Source organism: Antrostomus carolinensis, unplaced genomic scaffold (genome assembly GCF_000700745.2).
Source record: "Antrostomus carolinensis isolate BGI_N321 unplaced genomic scaffold, ASM70074v2 scaffold32529, whole genome shotgun sequence".
NCBI lineage: Eukaryota > Metazoa > Chordata > Aves > Caprimulgiformes > Caprimulgidae > Antrostomus > Antrostomus carolinensis.
The window spans coordinates 3,980-30,834 of record NW_010338435.1 but is presented as its reverse complement, the minus strand read 5'-3'; the positions used below and the strand labels follow the sequence as shown (position 1 = coordinate 30,834).

General features: G+C 44.0%; 1 protein-coding gene across 1 annotated transcript in view; it reads right to left on the bottom strand.

Moving 5' to 3' along the window:
* The window catches only part of RBM6 (RNA binding motif protein 6), a 54,428-nt gene extending 28,288 nt beyond the window's left edge, over positions 1-26,140 (bottom strand). Inside the window, exons 1-5 of the mRNA XM_010175523.1 lie at positions 26,028-26,140; positions 22,635-23,973; positions 21,696-21,785; positions 20,627-20,696; positions 7,809-7,882 (exon numbers count right to left, since the gene is read on the bottom strand). Of these exons, the coding sequence (XP_010173825.1) occupies positions 7,809-7,882; positions 20,627-20,696; positions 21,696-21,785; positions 22,635-23,973; positions 26,028-26,071 (1,617 nt within the window). The 5' untranslated portion in view covers positions 26,072-26,140. The remainder of the gene's footprint in view (positions 1-7,808; positions 7,883-20,626; positions 20,697-21,695; positions 21,786-22,634; positions 23,974-26,027) is intronic.
* Between the last annotated feature and the right edge of the window lie 715 nt (positions 26,141-26,855).

The window sequence follows — 26,855 nt, the reverse complement described above, 5'->3', positions numbered from 1 at the left end:
ATCAACGTTTCCCTCTTAGTGCCTCTGTGTCTCCTTTAAGTAACTTCAGTTGTGTCACCAGCACCATCCACTTCCCAGAGCAGAGAGAGAATTTCTGATAGTGCCTCTGCAGTTCTGTTAGTCACCAGCCTACTTAAAGGATGGACTTCAAAAGCATCAAAGTAAATTAGTGGCATGAATCCTACTAACTTACATATAGGAGCTTGATCAAGGGATTTTACAAGTGAATCCACAATCACCTTGTGACCACGTACACAATCTATCAATTGTGGCAATGCACTATGTGTCCTACAGCTGATTTACCATACTCCTTGGAAGCACTTTGATGCTACAATGATAAATACTTTCCAAATGGTTACACAAGAATATATTTTGAGTTTCTACAGATATTCATAGAAAATCAATCAACTGTCTTGAACACCAACCATGAATGTAAACACAATAAAACTCATACAATCTGTGAGTAAGAGCAGCCAGCAGTAAAACATTGCTCTTTGTTTTAAGGTGAAACTGCACCTACACGCAACATCTGTGACTAAGATTTCCTCATTGTCACACAACTGTTCCACTGACAAGTTAGGAGGAGAGGACCTGATAGCTACACAGACAGGGCAGCGCCCATATCCTGTGGATGTGTCCAAGGCTACCTCAAATCCTTTCTAGCTCAAAGCAAAATCTCAAATACAAATGAGTTCAAAGGATGAGCATTCCAGATGCCATGTCATGCAGGAAAATGCTTCACACATTGACAATGACTGAAACAAAGCTATTTCTTAGGAGTTGCTCTGCCAGTGAGTGCTCTACAACACAACTTCAGCCCTGTGGAAGGGGCAGAGAGCAGACTTATCTACGGTACATGTTGCACTTCATATTCACAAGCAAAAGTTTTCAAGTACCTCTATTTTTACAACAGCCATGGTGGGCACGACCAAAAGTCCAGCTGCCCAACAGCGGGTCCTCACTTTGAGCCACCAGTGTAGGGAGTATCCACCCCCATGGACCTTTGGACGCTGCACAGCGATGTGCAGTACCCAACAGGAGTGAGCAATGCACTGCAAGTAGTACTATATCACATCATATGCTCAATCAGCCTGAGAGCACTGGATACTTATCTTGACAACACTCATGGATCAAGTAATTTAAACAAACTTCAGGAAATCGCAATTATTCCTTGATGTTTGCCAGCTCAAGCTCCTGGCATTGTAAGTAGAGCATCTATCCCAACAGAGAAGTACTTGATTAACGAGGCATTTGAGATCTCGGGGAAAGAAGGGATATTTCAGAGATATATCATCACATAGATTTGTTAATGTCAACTGGCAAAAAAAAAATACCCCAACAAACTCATAACTAGAACATAAGTGCCCAGGGGCCAGAGGGAGAGCAGTTTCTTCTGGAGAAAGGTAGGGAAGGATGCCCTATGGCATTTACCTGGACCAACCTATTTATACAGCAGCCCAAGCGAGCTCCAGCACACAGAATAGATAATTCTGCAGCACACAGCAATATTTGAGTCCTGAGATAACCCTTCTGGGCCGTATGCCCCCAGCAGCAACCAGAGATACTACAGAAGTCCTGCTCACACACCTGCCTGCTCCAAGCAGCTCGCCCAGAAGCTGTCCTCTGAGACAATCCCATTATAGAGCAGCAGCTCACCAGCAGCAACAACTAAGCATACAATCCTCATCACATGGGTACAGTGAGCCTGAAGGAAAAAAGGAGGACAGGGTTTTGGAATAAGAGATGATGGCAGGTAGAGGGACATGGCAAGCTGAAGTCACACAAGTAGATCAAGAAGATGCAGTTTCACAACTCTTCCAGTTAAAAGTGCACTTATATTAAAATATGCTGGTTAGCACGGTTTGCTTCCTGAGTCAAGGTATGACAGAGTTGAGAAGAGGAAGGCTGTAGATTTTTATCCAGGTAGGGCTAGAAAAAACAAACTGATGGGCAGCTACCACCAGCTGAAGGAAGAGTGCATGAAGTCTTTGGCAGAAGACCTCTTACGACCTCCCGTGCCGAAGGAAGAGAGACTGAGAGGATTCTCATGGCTTGAACAGGTGAGATGACAGAAGAGAAAGTCCAGAGGAGTATTTTCAGTACCAGGAATTTTTGGCAATTACATTTTACAACAAAAGAAACCCTTCCCTGCAGAAGGAAGACCTCTGTAGCACACAGAGATTAAGTCAGTCTTTCCAAACAGAAAAGCAGACGGTGCATTTATCACAACATCACTGCAGGATATATACACATGTACACCCAGACACCCAGCCCTGTCACAGGTCACCACAGGCAGATCCAACTGCTTATTCACAGGCAAGCTCTGCCCAGCACTAGGAGCCTCTCCCTGCAGCCTTCTGTATGGATCTCAGAGGCTTCCAACTCCAATTAAATGACGGTATCATGCAGTGATTAGTGAGACACAAGTGGGAATGAACAAGTGATTGACTCAGTATGTCAAAGCTCAGTGATGTAAGACCAGGGTGAGCTCGTGACAAGGTCACACACTGAATCAAACACACAAAAAAAAACCAAACCCAAATGAGCTCTGCTGCCTGGAAATCCCCTCATCTGATGACCAGGTAGTCTATGGAGGAAACTTTCCATAGGTCACTTGGACCATAAAAAATACTCCATGTTTCCCAAACCACTAGGATGTTTATAGAAGAAGCACTGCCTAGGTATACAAGTCTTTCCTCTCTCTGTACACACACTTGAAATGGAAAAGGACAGGTTTAATAGGAAAAAGAAGATGCCTGCTAATGATACAACCCGAGCAAAAGCCACACGCTTAATATACAACAAGAAAAGCAGAAGATACTGTCAGCTGACAATCCAAGGAGGACACATCAAAAGCAAGGCCACCTCCAGCACGCAAACGGATTAAGTATATTTGTGGACACATTCAATTGTCACCATCACCCCCAACCACAGGTTAAAGCTAAAGAGATGGAGTGATGTTGTGAAGCGAAAAAATGATGGATACCAGAGAGTCTGTGAAAATACACTGGAGGCGGGTGGCATCTTCCATTACAGGGGGCATTTTATTCCATTACAGGGGGTATTTTCTTCCATTACAGGGGATATTTTGCACTTTCTATAAAAAAACGCCAGACTCCACATCTCAGTATATCCTACCAAAAGGAAAATAATTATTTTTCATGTTTGGACATATATTTTCTCTTAGAGCAACATTTTCTTATATTGTCTCAATAGCAACACATTCCTTGCACCACAGGCTTCAACACAGTGTAAGGTCTTAGCAGAGTCTCTTTGTACAACAAATAGGCTGCCAAAGCCAGTCATTCTTCAGGTGGTAAAATCAGTGTCCCTGTGAATCACGGCTACAGGTCACCAGAGCGAAAGCATTCTCAGGATAACCACAAGCTCTTTCTGTATTTAACTGGGAAGCCACACAGAGTTGTGACTGGTTACTGCAAATGTTTCCAGGACAGAAAGTCCTAGGCTTTGCCTGCTTGTCACAGCATCTTGTGGATTTTAACAGCAATAGCTACAGTGAAAAACCTGTGAAGTCTAATCTGTACCAGAAGCTACGTTCACACTGAACACAGAAAAGCACTGCAGTGGATGGATAAAAGGGGATGGGCTCCGAGCAGGAGAAACACACAGCTGATGCTTCCAGTTGCACAGTGGTGGGATGTGATCCCTCTCCAGTAAGAAACAAGCAGGGAATGGAGGTGTTGTTGAGCTCAGCATGTTGAACCAGGACCACAGAGCACTGCAGGGGAAACCGCTCTCAGAAATGTGCTGGTCTCAGTGCAGGAAGGCACAAGAGCAAGTCTTGGAATAACTGCTCTAGCACATGTCTGGAGACCTCCACAATAATTTACAAAGTATGGATTTTTAAAAGTTCCTGCTATAGCTCTCCCATTTCTGCCCTCTAGCTTAAGAAACAGGAGGGAAGGATTACAAAGATGCTAGTTGCTAGCAACAAAAGGTAGGCAATATTCATACTGCCGGTGTTGCTGAGAGGATTTGGAGACAACATTACATAATCAATCGAGACTAATAATGTCAATCACAAATAATCTACCACAAATAATTTGCTCCTAAGCTTAAAAAAAGCTTCTCCTATTTCCATATGTGTAACAATTAGCTCCACACCTCAGCCAAAACAGTACAATATCCAGGCAGCAGAGACAGGATCTCTCCATTTATCCTCCTTCGCCTGCCTTTATGATACATGACCGTACACAAAGGGAACTGCATTGCCTGCTTGGTTTCCTTGTGCCCAGTAACAAGCTTATTACATGTGCTTCTTCCACAGATGAAGGAAGAGCACAAGAGAGAAGTCAGGTACTCAGTGGAATCCCAATGCATATAGAGAACAAGAGCCATGGGAAGTATTCCCATAGCTGTCTCCCAAGAAGCCAAAATGGTGCCCCAAGACAGGAACACTACTGCACCAGGGGCTACACCAACCCTCATCACAAAGCAAATGCAGCAAGATAAATGCCACGCCACACTGCAACCTCTCAAAATGAGAATAAAGGAGGGAAAGATTATTTAGGAGAAACCATGTAACTTGGCAAACAAACAGAAACCCCATTTTCTATTAAAAACACCCTTGCCTCCCCAAAGGAAAAGCAGCTCACCGCAGACAGACAAGAGATCTCCTCTAAATGACAGCCAACTTGGAACAAAAGAGCAACGGGAGCATCACCAACCACCAGGCTGCAACAAAGGCTGCACCCGGGTTTGGAAAAACAACTCAACAGCCTGTCTGTCCTATGGGGCAAAGAGCCTCCCAAGGGCAGCAGGAGAGCTGGCAGCAGCCCTTCACCCAGCCAAACCTGCCACCCAGCACCTCTGCACTAGCAATGACAGCAACCCAGCACGTTCCACGTGCGTTAGACGGGACCTCGGAGCTGGAATAAATTGCCAATGCAACAATCAACAAGGCAAAGCAATTAATAAGGAGAGTATGTTCGTACTTTAGCTGCAGCAATTAATACAAGTGGAATGAAAATCCCCTCCAAAATGAGGGTAGCACAGCAGATGGATGTTCCCTTCTCATGATGTATGTAGTAGAAAGGCCCCAAAAAACCACAGCGGTCACATACACACGCTAGACCTACTGAATGGAGGGAGTTGGACCTGGTAAATCTGTAGTTAACAAATTTGGGAATGATCTTAAGGGGGTGGCTGGTCTGTGTTGAGTAAAAAAAAAGGAATTCACAATATAGAAATTATACAAGACAGGGATATAAACAATTCTTCTTTAGGCAGGGGCAGGTAAACAGACATTAAACAGCATCCAAAAATGCTGTTTCTGCAAAAGCTATTTATTCCCAGCCTACAGATGACTGAGAAAGAGGCAGGTTGACTAGTGAGGGGCTAGGATGTCACTGTGGGCTGACACTGTTCTGCTATTTATGCTCTCACAAGTGACTGAATTTGACAGGGATAGCTGATAAACTTCCAAAAATAACTGAACTATCAAAGAATCCAAGTCTTCACTAACACAGGTTTTGTTTTTTGCAGCTTGTAAAAATGCAGATTAATTCTCAGTCTAAGGAGATGATCTTACAACTCTACTCTGGAAGGTATTAAAATGGGATATCTATTGTCTAAGGTCAACTGAATCACCTAACTCCCGTTCTGAACACCTCTATTAGGCTTTTACTAAGAACTTCAGTCAGCTCCCTCCCTTGCAGCAGGTCAGATACAAATCTAACTACCTCTCTCTTTTTTCTTTTCTTTTTAATTTTAATAATTAGAAGGCCATTTTTTTTGTCATGTTCAATCAAGAGCAACACAGAGAAATTAACCTATGTGAGGCAATCCAGGGTTACAACTCTCCTGACCAAATTCATATAGTTTGGGTCATCCCAAGCCAAAAAGCACATTTCTTGCTGCACTAATTACAAACTACTGCAGCTCTATACAGTGAAGGCTGACACGTGCAGGCTTTGGAGATGATCCCCTCCAACTACTCCATCTTCCAGGTTTCCTCTGCACACACACAGAGCCACATATAGCAGGAAGGTAAAACTGGAAGACTTCATACCCTACCTGTTTTGAACGTGTTCCAGGTAGGGCACATGGCTGGGATCATTACCCCCACTGCTAGCAGGGTTCTGGCTGCACCCTGCCTGGATGGTGGAAGGGAAAGATGGTAAAACCTGATCCAGCCTGAAGGTCTAACTGCTGCTGGGGAGGGTTAATGGAAGCAGCAGCTGAACACCAGCCAGAACCTCTTCATGTGCATGTGTGTACAGTGACTTACTGGGCACCTCTGGGCACTCGGTTCAGTTTAAGGACCGGTGCTTACAGGCACTTTGCTGCAGCAATGGACCGAATCTGATCAAGTCAAACAGCTGTCCAAGTACAGAGGGATGCTTCAAATGGAAGAAGGGGCAGAGCAAGCATCAACACTAAGAAAAAGAGGAATTCCCAAATTCCCAAGTATTTGGGAATTGCTCTCACGTTGGGAGACATTATTTCATGTGAGTAAAAGCAGGGAGAGAACATGGAGATGTATTTGGTTAAAAGGAATGTCATACATAGTTACAGATTCCCCAGTGACAACAAAATAAATTGGGAATTGTAGCAACACTGAAGGGGAAATAAAAGTTGTCACTGATGGTAAAAGTAATAATTAATTCTGGAGCCTTCTCTCTCTGTGCTCCCCATCACCACCCCAGTGGGAATGTGCTAGGCTCTTTCCCAGCAACAGAATTATTTCTGTAAAACAGTTTTGTAAGTTGCAATACCTTTGTAACTGAAAATAGAGGCAAATGCGAACACTTAGTGGGACCTTGGAAACCCCAGCTGTGAAGACTCATTAACTGTAAGTACATTTTTGCAGATGCACAGCTCTGAATCTGACTCATGACTCTCCTCCCATGACAGCGAGACTTGGGATTCAGGTAAAAAGGCTTTAGATAATTGATACGGATTCTTACTCAGGCAAATTAGGAGGAAGAAGGCAGCAGAGAGGAGGCTTAAGGGATGTAGTGAAGGAAGGGGGATCAGTCATTTAATGTTTTTTCTTGAGTGATGCATTAGCTGCAGTTCCAGTGCACGGGGAGGCTGATGCGAGATGGGAATCTATGTTTTACCTAACAAGTTTTATGCACCTTGCTCTTGTATGGTGGACAACAGCTCTGGCCTCAAATACCAGGGGAGGGTAAAGGCTGCCCTTGGGTCCTTATTCACTGGGGATTCAAGCCACTTTGCACTTTTAAGGGCTGGAAAGATTCAGATTTACCAGGCACAACTGTATGTAGGGTAGTCCCCACATTTGCAGCTCCAGCTTGCCAAAGGGCAAGATAGATATGGGGGAGATGCACAATTAAGAATCTCTCCCACACACAAGGCATATGGAAAAGCAGAACGTGTAAGTCACGATTGACTCAGAGCTGCAGAGCAGAGGCCTCACCTACAGTCAAAAGTGTATGTGTGTGCACATGCACAGCCAGGGGAGGCATTTAATGTTAGCAGAGCTCTTCCCGACTGGATTTCAGTGGGAGCACAGAAGCATCAGGGTCAAAACCTGCACTAGGAGTCTGTCAGCTACCAGCTACTGTCTGACTCTAGCCAGTGTGCCGACACAAGCTAGGGAGGAGGGCTGACCATTTGCTGTCCAGCAGCTCTTTCACACTGGCATTTCTAAGCCTTTTACAAGTTTCTGGAAACAACATTTAAACCGCAGTGTTGAGTATTATACAAGAACAGATCTTCCTTTGAATAGTTAAAAAAAAAAAAACAACAAACAACTCATTGGCTTTCCACCACCCCACCAAAAAAATCTTCTAGCAGCATTGACCGAAGTTTAAAGCAACCTGGTTGGCTTCCATGCATCCGATGGCCTCTTCCAAGAGTGAAAACTCCACGCAGACATAGCCATAGTCGTAACCTGGGGACAGCATTTAAATACAGACGGGAGTCATGTTAGTGCCTTGGCATAAAGAAAGCCACATCAAATATTCAATTTCCCTTTCCCTCCAATGACAAACCCTCTAACCACCACCCCTCTACTCCAGAATGAAAAGGAGAGAAATCAGGGACTAGCTGGATGATGATTAACTCTGCAGTTTATCATTAATGTGAATAGTATAGTGTTCCCACTTCCCCTTACACAACCAGTGACAGGCACACCCTTCCTTAGGGCAAGAAATAATTGCTTTGGGTTTGGTTTGGTGGTTTTTTTTTAAAGGCACAGTGATTTTCCATTGCTAGTTTCACATTTTGTCCTACCTTGGAGGCAGTGCTCTCCAAAGCAAGTGTTGATAAATCATTTCAAAATACATTACAGCAAATGTATTTTACATGAACAGCCAGAATTTTAATTGGGCAATATTTCAGAAAGAACTAACGTGATTCCCTTTGCCTTTGCTATTTTTTCTGTAGCACCTGCTTACTTTTGAAGTCTGATCCCTTATGTTATGAAAAAGTCCAGTGAAGTAGCAATGAGAACTCCAACCATCTCATTTCGGAATAGATATTATTGCACATGTAACAAGAGGGTGTGGGAGGTTAAGGTTAGATGCAAGAAACTAGAGAACCATAACTCTTCCCGCTCCTTGTAAAGCTATAATCTCAAGTCAGTGGCAGAAGGGACCCACTGATTCAACTGTGTACTCCAGTTACCTGCGCTGAAACGTTCTGTCCCACAGTAAAGTGCAGGGTGAACGCTACAGAAGCTAGGACCATCCTAAGAGTCATCCTTGATGTTGAAAGTAGCTCCAAGAACTGAAGCGTTGAGGAACAACCTCAAGTCACAACCTCACCCTTCACACACCAAGGCCACCTCACTCCAAACCAGTGCTTTCCAGATGATCATGGGCTGACACGCTTCTACACGGACAAACAGTGAGAGGAAATGCTTGGTTCCCTCCTCCTGCTGCTTTTTTGGCTGGTTTGGATCATTTTAGGCACCTACACGTCCTGATGAAGAGCTTGTTTCCTCTCCTAAAGATGCACATCTGAACACTGGTACCTTCAAACCGGGTACACATCTGGTTCCTATTGCTTCAGCCCCTCATCTGCCACAGGAAGGTGACTCCACACGCGCTTCTTTCAGGCAAGGCATTCCAGTCTGCTGGAAAACAGCCCCCATCTCCCCCCAAACCTATGCCAAAGAACATGTGCAGCACTCTCCAACTTTTCCTTCTCTGTTTATTTACCGTCTTGTAGTTAACCGCATCAGAGACAAGGCCATACAAAACTATTTCATCATCAAATCCTACTGTTGGGGTTTTTTTTCTTTTTTAACATTGGGAGCTCTTTGTACACTGTTCTAATGACACAATCCTGACTTCAAACATTTGCCATTAGAACAAGGCTCCAATTTGAATCTAGCTCTTCCTCTACCTCACATCAGAATTTATTCCCCTTCCCCATATTATTTTAGTCAATATAATTACACTAGAGGGGAAATTTATCAACCCGGGTGCTTTTCAGCTCAGTGAAAGACACAAGCCAGCAGCACAGCACCTGTGGAGGAATGCAGCTAAAGCTATTTGATATTCTTACATGAAGTGGGCACCTGGAACTAGAGGTACGGTTTCAACCGGCAGAATCGACAGACCCAAATTTACCCATCTGTTCCCACAGCATCCATCCTCTGCAGCTCCAGCCACACTAAATCACATTTGGAAACGAAGCAGTCCTGCTCTCTGCAGAAGAGAGCTGCTCTCCAGGAGCAGTGCTGCCCCTTGCTGGGAGACTGTTTTGCATTCTGGGCAGACACCTCTGAAATATCACGGCACAGCGTGCAGGCTCACACGGTACATTTTAAAGTCTTATTCAAAACCAGAACTCTGTAGAGTCACTTCTCTCCATCCGGTTTAGAAAAGGGCTGCGTGAATAATATTTGTCAGCCTGGAAGATTCCTGATTCCCCTCCATGGAGAGGATTTGTGAAAGCTGCTGTAATCAGCAAGCCAGGATCACAGTGCGTACAAAGTAGGGGGTCTCCTGACAGACAGAAAGCTAGATTGCAGAAGTTTTCACTCTGTTTGCTCCACCATGACAAGCAGTTTACATCCACTTCTGGAGAAATGAATGAGTGGTTTAGACATGGATTTAATCCAGCAAGACACAACCGAGAGTGCACCACTGAATGTTATATGTAGATACAAAAGCTGAGATGCTTGGAGGAACATAGACTAGAGGATCATTCCAAGCATTACACAGAGACAGTTAAGGGGAAGTCCAGCACGTTTCTCCTCGTGCACTGTCTTACCTCTGCCCTCCCCCACCAAACTCAATCCCTCTAATAAGCATAGCTGCAGTAACATGTACAACAAGAACCAAAACCAAAACTTGTGACCCCATATTCTGCCAAAAAGCAGCTTCAGGCCAGATGTTCAGCTCTTGTGGTCAGGTTGCAGAGGGACGCAGCGTTCTGCAGCTCCCTGCGAGCCGTCCTTGCGCAGACAGCACCGAGGCAGTGATGCAAGAAGAGAGCAGCCTGGAGCCGCTGCTCCGCTCCAAGCTCCTGAAGATGATCTGCAGTGGCCTGACACCTTCCCCTGCCCTGAGATCAAGCCCTTTGCATAGATCTGACAAGTACGCTCAGTACGTGAGAACTAGAGAGTAACATCAGCCTTGGATGGCACAGCACCCTGCTCTGTCCCCAGCTCCACCAGACCGTCCTTCCATTTTAGACCATGATGGAAAGGCCACTGAAATGGAGGCCTGTGGAACACCAGCACTGCCACAGAGCACCTTCAAAATGCAATGTTTGCTGATTTCTCTACGATCTGCAATAATCACATTACCCAGAGCACAACACTTGGAACAAAACCAAGCGACTTGAGGCTGGTTCTTAAGGGGGAGCAGGTAGAGAGGCTCCTGCCACCAACTGCTGGGCCTCTTCCCTGCCTCCTCTGCAGGGCTGGTTCAGCTCTTTCTGGAGCAGCTGCTGAACTTGCATATTTTTATTTCTGAAAGCTTCATGAAGTCTGCCTGTCAGAACATAGCAATCCAGCTGCTGCTTCCAGAAGCAGAGCAGGGGATTTTGACAGAGGCACGGGGCCAAGCACCTAATGGCAGGGATTAGTTCAACAGACATCCCAAGGTAAGGTGACATCCCCTGTGAATAAGAGCTCTCAGACACCCACTGATATTCTTCAGGTCATAATGGTAAAACCAAAGTGATCAAACCAGCAAAGAAAAATCACTACTGAAGACTACAACATGGGGTGTTTTGACTCAAGGTAGCCTAAATTCATTTGCAAGGTTTCACATGAAGATATAAATCCTGGTACCTTTTTAATTTGATCCTTCACATACTGATTAGTACAATACTACAGTTTCAAGATCCACAAAAAAATAGAATGGAGTAAGAAGTGGTTTATGTTTTTGGCAGAAGCATATGTGGTCAACACAGACTCTCTGTCAAAAAGGAAATGAAGCAGTATTTTGCCTCACACAACCTCTGAGCACGCTGCAGCACGGTCACACTATCCAAAGGAACTTTGCGACATGAACAGTCCTCCCACACTTGAACTCATTCAGATTTTGGCCCTAGCATAGCCATAAAGAATGTGTGTCCTCATCTCCCCCAGTGTTCAACTGTGTAAAAGGACTTTTGTACCTTATTTAACTACAGTTCAGCTATACAAGTCTACAGTACCACGGGCTGCATACAACGGGTGGAAGGACGAGGCAAGGAGAGCATGCACATAAAACCCAAAGGACCACTGTTTTCCCTTAAGTCCTTCCACGTACACACAATCCCTTATGGATGTTCCCAAAGCATGCTCAGTTGTTTGCTGCACTGCAAATGAGCACGATCACTTAATACTTAGGAGTAAGAACATCTTTAGAGCTCCAGGAAGCTGCTCTGCAAGCATTTTAATAAAGAATACTTTGCCTCTGAAATCGATGGGTTTTAGTGAAGTGAAATTTGACAACAAATAGCAGGTCCCTGTTAGCATGCCATGGTTCGCTCAAAAACCTGAAAGCCTGTCTTGAAATTACTGTTCTTGGGCTGCAGATAAAAAGATCAAAGACTTGGGATTTAAAATAAGACTTGTTTCTGTACTCACACAGTTTCTACTGAACAACTGACACATAGCAATGTGTTATTTCATGATAGTTCGTTGTGTCAACGATCTAAATAAAGGAAAACCATAATGTTGTTCCAATAGGGGCTGTAAGCAGTGTGAAGACATCAAAAAAAATCTCTCTGAAATTTTCAGAGTGCAAATGAAAAGATCACGTAACTACAGCAGCCCTGCCTATGCCAAACCAAAGATACTTTTGGAAAGAAGGCTTGATGGCAACATGACAAAGGCATCCGATTTGAGAGGTGATCCAGCTCCTTGATTCTAGGAATGAGCACGCGGTAAGTCATGTTACCGCCTGCCCCTACAAGCTTAAGGCATTAGGTGACCTTAAGTCCATGGTGAACTGTCACCTGCCTTCTCAAAAACAACTGCTACAAAACCCCTGCCTGCTGCAGTGCGATACGAAGATATTCTCTCTCCTCTGGCCTGGAAGGTAAGAAGATGGCCTTTTATTAAAGTAACTCCATATAACAGGTTGCCAAAAGACACTACACTAAACTGAACAGCTGGGTCAGCTGCAAGCATAGAATCATAGAATGGTTTGGATTGGAAGGGACCTTAAAGATAATCTAGTTCCAACCCCCCTGCCATCAGCAGGGACACCTTCCACTAGACCAGGTTGCTCAAAGCCTCATCCAACCTGGCCTTAAACACTTCCAGGGAGGGGGCATCTACAACTTCATTGGGCAACCTGTTCCAGTGTCTGACCACCCTCACAGTGAAGAACTTCTTCCTAATATCTAATCTAAACCTCCCCTCTTTCAGTTTAAACCCATTTCCCCTTGTTTTGTCATTAACTGCCCTTATGAAAAGTGGAGGTTTTCATGCCCACCATGAAACCATGGTGGAGGTCCCAGCATCTGCCAGACTGGGCCACACAGACTGAGGGCAGAAGATGAGAACGATAGAGCCTCTGTAGGCAGAGAGCTTCTCAACCATCCCAAAACCACTTCACTTGTGTTTATTCCTGTACGATGAGACAGAACTACCACAGAAGAAAAGCATTTTCAGTTTTGGGCACTTGTAGGATTCAGAGTGAGAGCACATTAAAGCAGAGCCATGGCCAACCTGCTGAAGCAAGGACATTCTTGCTGCTTGCTCTCTCCTGAGACAGCACGGCAGAGCAGAGTACAGCTGGGGAAATCCTCTACAGAGTTTCACCCATCTTAGAGAAGAAAGTTTTATTGCTTCAAAGGCAACTACAGCATAAAGTATGAAGTGAATATGAGGGAATTCCACGTCCCTTGAAGGAATCTGCAATCTCACACACTGACCTTTGCACAGCTCAGGTAGTGTAGACAGGATTTTGCACAGTGTTCACAGAGATCTGCTATTCCATGGTTGACAGGAAGACCTACTTCATCTGTGGGAGATTTTGGCAATATGCCCATGACCTCCTGTACAAGTTTTTCTGTTCCCTTCAAGGAAAGATGCAGATGTAAAGAGTGAACACCTCATCACAAGAAAATACTGGAAAACACAGGGCTTTCTCTCTGTATCTCTACGCTATTACAGTGATTATTAGCAAGAATAATACACCCAATGCTTCAAAGAAGCCAGGAGCTCCTGAACGTGCACGGTAGTGGCTGTATCTGTGCTTATGCAGCAAGTCCTGCCATTGCAGGGAGGATGGGCAGCAGTGTAGTGCCTTCCATGGAGAGCAGAGAAAATAAAGCTGTCTGCACAGTCTGAAAACCCAGAGGGCAGCCCCACAGCACGGCAGGGAGCGGCAGCAATCTATCTATGCTAGCACAAGCTCAGAAGCCAAACCTGACAACTCTCTCAAGACCAGCTGGTCGATTCTGAGTGTCCATAAATTTGTCAGATCTCTTTACTGCACAGATAAATTGGTCTTCAGAGCTACTAAAGCTGAAGAGCTGTTGAATACTAAACAGGACGACTGCAACAAGCCATATCCGTAATTCCTTTCAAAAGCTGAGCATTTACAAGCAACACCTGGCTACTGGGAAAAGGGCCTGTCACTTCATACTGTCCCCCTGTCCAAAAAAAAAAAAAAAAAGAGTACATCCTTATCCACTCATTCATGGCAACGCTGCACAAGAGAACAGCACTGAAACCACAGGATATGAAACACAGCTGTATTCTAAAGGTAGAGCACTACAGTCCATCTCCCTCCCTCCATTCAGGAGGACAAGATCCAGAAAGGACCTGCCCAAGATGCCCTCAAAGGCAGACACAGGCAGCCCCAAAAGCTACAGGAATCACAACAGTCAGAGCCCCAGATGCCTGTCAACCCTTCTCAGCCCAGAAGGAGGGTAGTTTGTACACCAGCACAGTGGGGAGGAGGGAAAAACCCACAACACTGAGATCGTACGCACTGTAGCTTTATTAAAGACAAAACTTGTACAGAAACCTGGAATTCAAGGAAGGCTGGGGCCATCACAAAAATCCACGAGAGGACTAGAAACTGCATCCATGGGAAGGTGCTGCCGACAGGAACTTGGTTTTAAAGCGCTGCTAATGTGGTCTCCAGGATACGTGATCAGTCATTTAGCACAAATGACTCAGAAAAGCAATCAACACAATCATGTCAGCACGCTGTGAAAAGCCTTGAAGTTTTGTGCTGGAGATGCAAAAAGGGTGAGCATATTTGTAAAAACGGTTACAGAGAGAAGGATTCTTCATGACAAAGGCTGTGAGTATGGTTTATGGATGAATGCTTGTTGCCTTTTCTGTTCAACAGGCCTTATAACCCTGAACCAAGGCTGAGCACTATCACAAACACTGACCTAAAACAGATTTGTACTTCCTGTTTCCTAAACCACCACATCACAGATAAGGAAAGATGGGGCAAGAACACCTTTTGCTTCCAAGTGACAATGCACTACTGCCCTGAAATCAAACTAGACTAGCCAAAAGCCTACTGCCTACACAGCTGGGAAAACTGGCAAGGACTGGTATCGATGACCGTGGACTAATTCCAACCAAGGGCTTTTTTAGCCCTCGCCAGGCTATTCTGGCTACTAACAAGAATCAATTGTTTCATACAGATCAGCGCTGAAGATCTTTCGCCAGCTCCTGAAAGGTGAGCCCCTCCAGACTGAAGAACTCTGCTGATGAGCTGGTGATCTGGTCGTGCCTCAAGAGGAAATTCCATGTGTGCTACAGCATCTTGTGAGCTTGTGGATGATCACTTCAGCTCTTGGCAAGTGCCCGAGATCTGCGTGTCCTTATTCATGGCTGATGCAGCAGAGTGGACCACACAATCTTCACTGTGCAAAGCACTAAACACAGCAACAGGAGATTATTCTTCCTGTGGTACATTAGCACCAGCCTTGACGGTGAGCCAAGTTGTCTTCTGTATAATTAACACAAGAGGAAAGATGCACCTCTGTGCCACAGCATGTGTTAGAGATATCTCACGTCAACCCACAGCATGTTCTTTGTACCAAATGACAGAATGTAAGTCCTTGTAGTATCTACTCCTTATCAAACCCCATGGGGTTGGTGCTCAGCCCTCTTAGTGAGGAAGCCACTAGCTGGCCACAAATCCACCTTTCAGAGGGGTTTCCTCAAGGGGACTGCACAATTCCTGAAAGGAAACAAAAGGTCTCAGTTTAGCACAGTTCTGCTGCACACCTCCAAAAACATCCCCTCCCCATGCAGAGCAGCAGCTCAGCTCTCCAGCCCTACCCAAGGCTGGGAGCTGCAGCACGACAGCATCTGTGGCACTGCAGGAGCTGGGGGCGAGCACAGTATTTCACCAGCACTTCTGACCTCCAAGACCATCACTAGCCCAAACCCCACCCAGATGTACAGCTACAGCGAGGGAGCCAAGACGCAGTTATACGTGGGTGAGACATATGCAGAGCCATGTCTGCTAAAACAGGAGCTCTGCTGTAAGGGAGAGGAGATCTCACTGCCTTGGGACATGATCCAGCAATGGGAAATGGAGAGCTTATCCCCAGCATGGAGAGGTGCACCACTCAAAAATCTGTACTGATTTTTCCATCATGAAGTGTAAACTTCTGTACCTTAGATTATGAGTTTTAGCAAAATGCAACACTAAAGAATATGATTTTAAATTTCAGAGGCTTCTTGAAATATTCCTGAAACCAATAACACATTGTTCTGATATACAGGACAAACTGCACTTGCAGGGAAAAAAAAAAAAAAAAGTACCTTTTAAAGGTTTATCTAAGGGGCTTATTAATATTTAACAGGGCACCAGCTTGGCAGATGTTAGTGAGAACAAGCAAGATAATCCAGTTTCTTCTAAGACTTGGCCAAGGCAGTTTAAGTTTAACAAAGGGAGGGATAAAGGGGGCAGTACCAAGCACCACATAAGGGCCAGGTCTGGAGAAATGAAACAAGAAATAAATGCCAGTGCCAGAAGGTGGCTAAGCAAGCATCAGCTACATCTGGTGACGACAGTACTTGCTAGAACAAAAGCTCTTCAAAACTGAGCAGGCAGCAGCCAGTCAGTTAGTCCTGTTTTTAGGTTACACTACATTTCCTGCAGGTACCTCCACCACTGGAAGATGCCTGTCCTTTAGCATCAGCCACTGTATCCATATGGCCATCCCTTTGGCCCCAAGCATTACTGCTGCTCAGAGAGCTCCTCCCTGCTCCAGTCATCCTATTTCCAAGGGTGCTTTGCTCCCCAGGGGTGCAGCATTGTATTCCCACATCCCCACCCATGATTCAAAAGTGAATATTCAGAAGAGAGTTAAACCAACCCAAATCTCCCAATTTCTGAAGTGCTGCATCACTTTAGAGGGTACGTAAAGGGGCCGGGGTAGACCTCACTGCTCCCCCAACTGCAATCCAGCTCACCTGGTCCCTCCAGGTCTGCATCACAGGGGTCCTCTCTGTGCACGCTGCTCTCCATCTTGGTCAGGGTGTCCATTCTCCATCAGGCTCTCCCAGTTCAGCAAAAACTCCTTGTTTCCCCAGACGGGCTTGTAGAGTAAGCTAGAAAAGCCTCATGGGGCTGTCAGCAATTTCTCAGGCTCGTTTTCCCTAAACAGCTTTTCCCAACTGCTGGTGCTAACCCTAACATGAATCCTGGTTGGAAAACACATGATCCAAGCTTGTCCCACCGCAGACTGTATCCAGGAGAACAATTTGAACAGGAGGCTCAGAGTACACTTCATGTTTTCACTTACGACTTGGACATCATTGCAGCATCTTTTAAGGCTGAAGGACTCATCATAAGCAGCCCTTTAAGATAAACACAGCTCTGTGTGCTCTCTTCTCCAGGGCACAGGAGGGTGTTCAGCCACAGAGTTCTGTGCACTCAAGATGATATCTCAGACTTTGCTTATGTTTGACATTAGTCAGGAAAGTAGCAATAAAGCTTGATGAGAATCAGGCAGGAGAAAGGTTTAAAATATTATTAAAATCAAAACCAGGACAAGGTGTGTTTATGGTTGATTCCTCAAAGCTCAAAAGGTATCAGTTTCAAGACCCTGTCAGTCAGCACCAACGCAAGTGCACAGTGACCCTGTGCCACCAGTAGCCTGGTGCTGTTACATGCTGCACAAACAGCTCCAGTGAGCAGAGATAAGTACCTTCAGATGGGACAGGGGGAGCTCACAAGCTGTTACTGACAACCCCTTCTGAGGGAGCTGCTGACAAGTCATCATCACTACATCTACTGAAGTATGTTCGGAAGCAGCGGTACATCCGCGGCGCTGCCTCTGCAGGAGGCAGCAAGAGGCACCAGGAGATACTGCAGACTAAGGCAGTTGATGATCTTTGAGAAGATTCCGCTATCACCTCAGGGTTTATTCTTTGTAATGATTAATTGAACAGACACGACCAAACACACTGGAAAAGGCAAGCTGAAAGATAAGCCAAGAATCTAATATAGTTATTTCTGCCAAGGCTTACACATCACGTTGGAAGAAGCCCTCTTCCCCCAACAAATGGATCTGATACTTTAAATCTGAACATACCGGCATCAATTCCAAAATCTAATTGATAGAAATCATAAGTTAATGTTGTGTAGGGTAATACTATAAAGTCTGACTTTGACATTTTATCATTGTCTGTAAATATCTGCCTCTTTGATTTAAATAGAATTACTACACCACTTCTTAAGGTCTCTCCTTTCACTGCCTTGTTTAAAATCTTAGCCACCACTTCAGTCTGTGAGCTTCAGAGACAAAATAATCTAGAGAATAAACAGCTTGAATGTGTACCAAAATCACACCAGTATATTAAGAACAGCGTTCCATGCTCAGCACAATCTTCAGTGAAAATACGCTTCCCTTAGCACATACCCAGTACGTAAAAAGAAAGGGCTTTATAAAGAACTTGAGTTGCTTTTTTCAAGAAAAATCATCTATATATTTCCCCTCAAAACACAGAGTCTTCTGAAAGATCATACAGTGGCATTATCATATTGAAGCTGCTGAGATAAGCTTTTTCACTTTTTGTGAAACCGATCTGAACCTCACTTATTTTGAGTTAATTGCGTGTTATTTGTTCTGGCTGTCATTGTTCTCCAGCAGCTGCAGGCATTCTTCTCTCAGATGCACTCAACATGTGCACTCATGATTAATGTTATTTTTAACATTTCTGGACAGCACTCAAAAATATACAAGCCACTCAGACAGGCTTAGCACGCACTCTTCTGAGCCAGGCTGCCGTCGTGCCATCGAGCCAACACAGTACTGCAGCCAGTGTGTTTCCAAGCCCAGGTGTATCCGAGAGACATGAGCAATCCAGAAAGTTTGCTTGTAATCCTGATGAATATTTACAGACACACCCCATCATAAAAGCATTGTTCAACCCATGACTCTAGTTTCAAACAGGCTTAGCTCTTCAGAAGTTAATATGGATTCAATTTCACACACTTCTCTATAGGATGACCTAATGTGAAAAGCTGGATTAAATTTACTACAGCTTCTAGTTACCCGATTTCTGCAAGGAGCTTTCACAATTCAGTAAGCTTTTATTGTCCTGGACGTAACCATCTTGCGTAAGAAGGATCAGAAAGCTGTTTAAATTAGCAGCTGCATTTGCAGCCTCAGGACATAATGCAAAACAAAGTCTTTGCAGTATCCATGTAACCTAGAATAATGCTACATTGCTTAAATTACTGATGTTGACTGGACAGGGTTAAACAACAGCTTTAAATAGCTCATGAAATATGAGCTAATTTTAACTTCTTTCCCTCCCCACAATTGCCAGAAAAACTTAAAAAAACCCCAACTTTACAGCTGAGAAGACAGATTGAAACAGAGTGCAGCTTTTAGAGAGACAGCAGAAAACCGCAGCCCTTATATCACGTGCGAACACCAGCAGGTACTAGAGCTTCCACGCGTAACTTCAGACACCGCGGCTCATCCTGAGCAGCCTTTGAAATGGGGAACGGGAAGGAGACAACACTTCTCTAATGAGGGGAGTAAGTCTTAATAATGTATGCAAGAGACTTATGAAGAAATTTCCATTTCACGTTGATTTATTACTCAAAAGTGATGTGTTTCAGAAAAAGAGCAACTGAGAAATGAGTAAAAAAAATGAGTATGTTGCAATTACTGGGTTCCAGTCAGCGTCGCGCGGGTGACGACAGCTTAGAAAAGAGGAAAGGAAGCAAGAAAGACTGACCGTGTCCCTTAAGCCCAACTTGTTGGGTCAGACTAGATTATGGGACACAGGACTCTTCTTTAGTTCAAAGGTTCACCAGAAGGTTGTGAAATCTCCTTTGACAGCTTCCAGAAACAAACATAAACTTGAGAAACACCCAACTGCCCCAGTTTCTCTCCCCAGCTACTGAACACACAGGAAGCCTTTATATAATGTATTGACACCAAGAATTCCAGCTGCTTCAATTGCAACCCATACTGGTAATAAGAAAAACTACTGATGAAGGTAGAAGACTCTGCTTTCCTAAGTTAAAATAATAATAATAATAAAATACCAGTTTCCAGGTATTTCCTACTAGTATTAACCAAACCAACCCCCAGGACTCACCCTGCATTTCCTACCATCGCACATCTTTGTTCCAGTACAATTTTCTCACAAAGCAGCCTTGTAAAATATTTCTTTCTTCAGAATCCTACACATACTGATCAGAAGTAACAGCAAAACTTTATTCTTTGAATGAGGAAGAGTATCCAGACCCACTATTTGGATATTTGCTTATTAAACTTACTTTTTCTTTTTTTTAACCTGACTTCATATCTAAGGAGGGGAACAGTTTCGTGTTACTGAAGGAGAAATGTTAGGATATATCAGGTTTCCTGAGGACGTTATTTGTGCAGGACATGTTCCACAGCAAGACTGCCTCAAAAACAAGATGTAAGGTTTTAATAGTAATTTTTTTAAAATCTATTGGGGTATTAACCCGCTGTCCCATGTCAGTATTGGCTTTACTCTTGATGGCTATTAGAACAGCCTTACTGTTTTTCCTGCTCCTCCTATGTCTACCTAGAGGCACCAGGACATGTAGATCTGAAGTAGCAATGAGCACAGCCATCAGTTTGGAAGACAAGAGGACAAACTACAAAACTCAGTGGGCATTTTCATTTGAAAATAGCTGCAGTTATGGCACGGTGTGAAAAATACCCTTTTGTAAACTTGAAACCAGAAGCACCGGAGAAGCATTCTCACCTGAGCTGTAATCTTTCAGTCTCAAGTCCTTCACGGGTGTCCCATCAGGCCCTCGGAAAGCGTTGAGAATCTACAGGAAAACCAAGGTGCAATTCACTCCAAAATCAAACCTCGGATGGTGAAGCACTTGCTAGCACACGTTTCTCCCTCCCCAAGCTTCTTTTCTTTCTAGGTTAACTCTGTTACAAACTGACACATTTTCCTCAGTAAGTTCCAGCAGCAGGCAGAACTGCTTATTGAGTTTTGGGAAGTATTTTGGGGTTTTGTTTAAATAAGTAAGCACGATTTACCCCACAATTCAACCGTGCAAAGGTTTACTATGCTGGTTTCAGCCAGACAGTTCACCTCTAACCCCTATTTAAGGTCAGAGATGTCCTACTGCCTTTAAGAAAACCAAGGGACATGGGGTGACTGTTCTACAGAGTCTTATCATCCTCTGATGGACACAGTTTCTGCCATGAATTCCTCAGAATCAAGCCTGAGAAGCTCTGACCATCACAGCAAAAAATGGCACGTAGGGCTTCTCGTGGCTGGAAATGCCACCAAAAAAAGCATCTTAATTCAAAGTGAAAGCTTCTGGAAAGGGAGCTTCTTTCACCTTGTAGCCCAGATTGGTTTTGGTTTTGGTTTTTTTTACTAAAATCAGCAGTAGCAGCAGGCATCTTTTCCATCTTTATAAGATCTCACTTAAGCAATGTCAAGTAACTGAGAACGAACAAGTTTACTTAGAAAATACATGTCTTCTGAGCCCAAAATACAGTAACAAAGTAATAACAATATTTGGTATAAATAAAGCAACGCTGGAAGTAAGGCATTTTAGAGAGTCTGGAGTCAAGGCTTTTAGCCACCAACACCCCACATGTGACTGCAGAAAAACTCATCACTGTCAGATCCCCTCAAAAAACAGAGTAATCAGATTAAAAAAAAAAAAATAACACTGCAATCACTTCTAAATCTGGATTTTCCCTGGGGAAAATGAGAGACCATCCAGACTACATTAACCAGACTTAAAAATAATACATTTAGAAACTCCTGATAGAAGTTTTTGGATAAAAAACATCCCACTTACATCATCCTTTGTGGCAGTTTCAGGCACTCCACCTAGCCGAATGAGCTTGCTTGGCTTCACGTATTTGGGACAAGTCCGGTAATCTTGGTCCTTGAGTTCACACAATCAAGATGGTTTTTAAAAATGAGAGATGCTAGCTCACAAGATACACAAAGAGTAATGAAAAAACCCAAGGTATAATTCAAAGGCAAAGGCCCATAAGCAGTCTGGCTGAAATCCTGAACCACAGCACTGCTGAAGATTCAGAGAGCTCTGGAGGACTAGCATTCTAGCTTCGTGTGCTCACTGAGCTGTACAATGAGATCTAGGTCCAGAAAAAACAGGCAAATCAGCACTCTCTGCTTTCCAACAGCGGGAGATTCCAATTCAATAGCAGTTATTAACTCAGCAGTTACCATTTCAAAGGTAACTCTGAAGGCAAACAAAGCACGGGTGAGAACAGCTGTACTGCACTACACAGGACCACTCAAGCCAGGAGCTTCTCTCTGGTAGCACTCATAAGCAATGTCCAGGAGAAAATAGGAAAATAAGTTTTCTATATTACTTCCCCCTATATGCTACTCTCCCTATATATGACTCTCCCTCTGTCTGGTCATTTTCAACTTGAGGACTTTCTGAATTAAATCTGGTTCTATTTATTTAGCAATTCTCAATTGCTAAATTGCATTTCTCTTGAGAAGAAAGTATTTCTGAGATAGAAAGGGTGCCCATTAAATCAACCTGGAGCATGATGGCAGGGGGGTTGGAACTAGATGATCTTTAAGGTCCCTTCCAATCCAAACCATTCTATGATTCTATGAAGATGATCTCAGAGAAGGACAGTGAATTAGGATAGAGCTGAAGTTATGGGATATGAATGGAAGACTCCTTCCCAGCTCCTTTCATTCTTTGGCCAACACACATTTAACAGAAACATCAATTGAAAAAAAAACCACGTACCTGAAGGCTCTTATAGGGCCTAGAATCTTTGTTGGGTTTTCCTTCTGAAAAGGACTTGCCATGTTCATAATCAAACATCTGATGCCCTGGCAGCCGGTGATCCACATCGCGATACTCAATGTTTCGGTAGTCAGTATCTTGCCTTCCAAGGAAATCCAGGCCACCTTCACCCTTTAACCCAAGATCAGAATCGGAACTTTGCTGCTCCCCCCCAGAAAGCTGCTGCTGTTGCTGCTTGTTAGCAAAGGTCTGAGGTTGCTCCTCTTGGTCCTGAAGAGTAGGAAGAGGTCCACGGCTATTTTGGAAATTGTGTGAAGTGTCGTCTTCAAGACCCAATCCGAGGGATTCCTCTTCTCTGGCTGGTGCTTCTGAACGTTGAAATTCTCCTTTTTGGCTACCAAAGGGAGTTCTATCTAGACCAAGTGCAGACTCCTCTCTCTTGCTGGTGCTTAAACCAGAGCTCTCTCTTTCTGCTAAAGGTACAGCAGATTGGTTGCGCCTAAAATCTACAAGGCTTTGATCCACGGGAGGCATTTCCCTCTCTGCAAAGTCCATAGGAGGAGCCACATCTCTGCTCCTAAAATCCTGATCAGACCGGGACCTGTGCCTATTTCTGAAGTCTGACGATGGTGCATTTCTGTTTCTGAAGTCCAAATCAGAGGTGCCCATACCCCTGAAGTCCAAATCAGGTACATCCCTATTTCTGAAGTCTGAATAGGAATGCTCTCTGCCCCTGTAGTCTAACTCAGACACATCTCTTGCCCTAAAGTCCGAATGAGACCCATCTCGACCTCTGAAGTCTAGATCAAAAGACCCCCTTCCCCTGAAGTCTGATGGAGGTTCATCTCTGCCCCTGTAATCCATGTTATGTGCTTCCCTGTCCCTGTAGTTCATACGGAATGTCTCCCTGCTCCTGTAGTCCACTGAAGGAACGTCCCCACCCCTGAAGTCCATAGGTGGCCCTTCTCTCTCACGGAAGTCTCCAGAGTACATATCCCTGCCCCTATACTCAGAAGAGGGTGGTTCCCTACCTCTGAAATCCATCTGAGACTCATCTCTGCCCTGAAAGTCAGATGGTGGGAAATCTCTGCCCCTGAAATCATGGTGCCCCTCCCCACCTCTGAAGTCACTACGTGGTCCATCTCTAGCTCCAAAGCTGAAAGAAGGTTCCTCTCTGTTGGCAAACTGAGGATTGAGGAGGCCTGTGAGTGCCTGGATATCAAAAGGAAGTGATTCTCTGCCAGAGAAGTTGCCAGAGTGTCTTTCTTGAGCAAGACTATCAAGGGAAGGAGGATATTCCCTGTTCCACCCGGGAGCAAACCTTTCTTCTTGGCTCCCACTGTAGAAATAAAGACAGTATTATTCATAACGTGCTTAGAGTCTGAAATCTACACAGCAGCACATTCTTCTCTAAACTTTTATAGAGTTGTGTAACAGTCTAAGATCCGCAGAAGATATTGATGTTTGGCAGTTTAAGATGAGGCAGCATACGACAGATGTGAGAAAGTAAACTTGGGTGCTCCCATTTCAGCACAATTTCCAGAAGCACTCAACAGGGAATACCTGCAATATTAATGGGTTAATGATGGTAGCAATCCACATAGTCCTGCACTGCACACAGCTCTGCAGCTGTTCAAGGTTCCAGCAGCTGGTGTGTTTGTTCATTAGCATCACCAGCACACGTCTGGGAGGAACCACTTGAGCTTAAGCTCTCCGGGCAGTATTACAACCGGTTAGCTTAACACGTCGTCCTGAGGCACATAAAAGCAGAGGTTACCAAACATGCTCTATCAACATCCTACAGAGACTCATTTATGCTTCCTTGTGCTGGAGTCTAAACAGGCACAATGCTGAGTTCAGACTTTGAGGATGCCTCACAGGAATATGCCAACAATCAATGTTCAAGATGATCCTGGGCTCGTGCCTCCAGACCGGCTGGTTTACACCGAGTTTATAGCACTAGAGCTGTGAGCTCTCTTGAGATCTGCATAAAACCACTCGGGAAGAGGTCTCATCTTAAGACAGTTTTCCAAAACCCAAAGAGGTTGTGTGATTTTTTTGGCTTGGTTTTGGGTTTTTTTTGAGATGGAGGTCCCTGATTTTTTATCTAAGCAAAGCTCCAATACATTTTTTAAAAAAACAGGATAATAAAATATCAACACATTTTAAAATAACACCAAATGCTACCCAAATCAGTGGACATTTCCTTAGCAACTACAGCAAGTCACGTTCTTCTTCAAGTTTGACTACAGAATCATTCACCAATAGAATACAAGGTGGCATCTGCACAGTTAATCAAACCATATAGAGATTTCCTAAGTTACACACCCGTTTCATTACCTTATAGAACAGTAATTAAAACTTGGTTCAAGGTTAGAATTCCCCACCCAACACAGTAAAGAATGATGTCAATAAAACCCACTTAAATATCAGTAGAACAGCACTACAGATATCATCACAAAACACAGTCATGCTCTCTCTCATCAGCACCATTCAGATATGTTCTGGAGGATATTTTTTTCGTAGCTCAAATGCCATCAGCTTTCTCAACACTTTAAAATTGGACCATTATTTGAAGTGTTATTGCAGAAACCTAAGGTATGTCATGTGTCATGAGGAAGTACCTTCATCACGCTGATATTCAAATAACTGAGGTGGGCACGTGAGCAAAGGATGACAAGAATTATGCATGACAGAGGAAAACTCGAGCTCTTGGAGCTTTTATTTTTTTAAAAAATACCCCGAGCCCTCTTGCAAACACAGGGCCCAGTAATAACCAGAGGAATATCAACTAAGAAAAATATCATGCTGTGCAGGTCCAGTTGCCTACAAATCTGTGAAATGGTTCCAGTGACATACAAAAATGTCTTATGAAGGAGCACAGCCTATGGTCAAGAACATGGGGATATACCACCTACTAAACCTCATGGCTAGAACTAAACTCTCAAAGTTCTCATAAAATCCTGTGTGCAATGACAGGGCCAGTATTTCTGAAGTTAAGGCAAGCACCATGGTTGAAGAGAATCAACATCAGACACGTTATGCACTTCTCTTCTAGGTCTGAACAGCTCAAAGCACCAAAATCCATAGAGCACAATCATTTTTGCTTGTGACAGCCAAACTAAGTATTGCTGGAGAAGGAATAGAAATACTAAAAGCAGCTGTTGTTAAAAAACAGAAATGGAAAAAAACATCACAGAAATGCACAAAGTTACACTGTCATTTCACTGGCCTATTCTCTGGCAATCCCACCTGGGTCCACACAGACCTTAGAACTTCACCAAAATAGTCTGCTCACAGGAGGATTGGCAGAAATACCAACAAACAGAAAGTCCCTGTGGCTTGTTGTATTTAAGAATGTTGTTGAAACAAACTGTACATCCAAACACTTACCGAAAAGACCCCATTCTGTTGCCTTGTCGATGGTCTCCCCACATTTTGATCTTGTCTGGTAGGTTTCTAGAAAAGGATAATTCACTCTAAGAACACCAAGACAGCACAACCTGTTGAATAAATAACACAACAATAAACTACAAGGCAAAGAATAACACATCATGTAAGAAAAACACTGCTGGTGAGGAGAAGGGGTGTGTGGAACATCTGATCAGGATCCACAAGTACACAAGACCACACTGAGGCATGAATTAATTTAATCACTCCACTTCTCCACGCTCAAACTCACGAGCGTCAAACGAGTTCTGCAATCAAACTGTCAATATGGGTGGGCAAACAATTTGATATCTGCTTTGATTAACAAAAAGCTCTCCAACATACTGTGCTGTCTGACACTATTCAGAGCGCAGCTAGAAATGTGAGAACACCACTATCTGTAAACAACAAGGACCGTTGCCCAACAACAGTTTGCAATTAATGTTTAATCCAAACTATTTTGCCAAAAGCTGTTTGCTGTTCAAGGAAACAATCACTACTATTGGTCTACCACACTTACTCTGCCCTCAAAAGCACGTAGATAACAGAGCAGGCTTTGCCAATAAATCATTACAGGCACTGTTCTCCAATGAGCACCACAAATAACACTTGCCTAAAGAGAGATCTAAAATTTCCTCCACTTCCTCCCACCAGCAGAGAAGGTGACGATTTCCTGGTGATTACCAAAGGCAGGATTTGAAATGGGAAGTACTTCTGTCTTTCCCCCACCCCTCACCCAGAAAAAAAAGAAGGTTTCAGCAGAGCACAGAGCAAAATGAGGCAGCTAGCAGC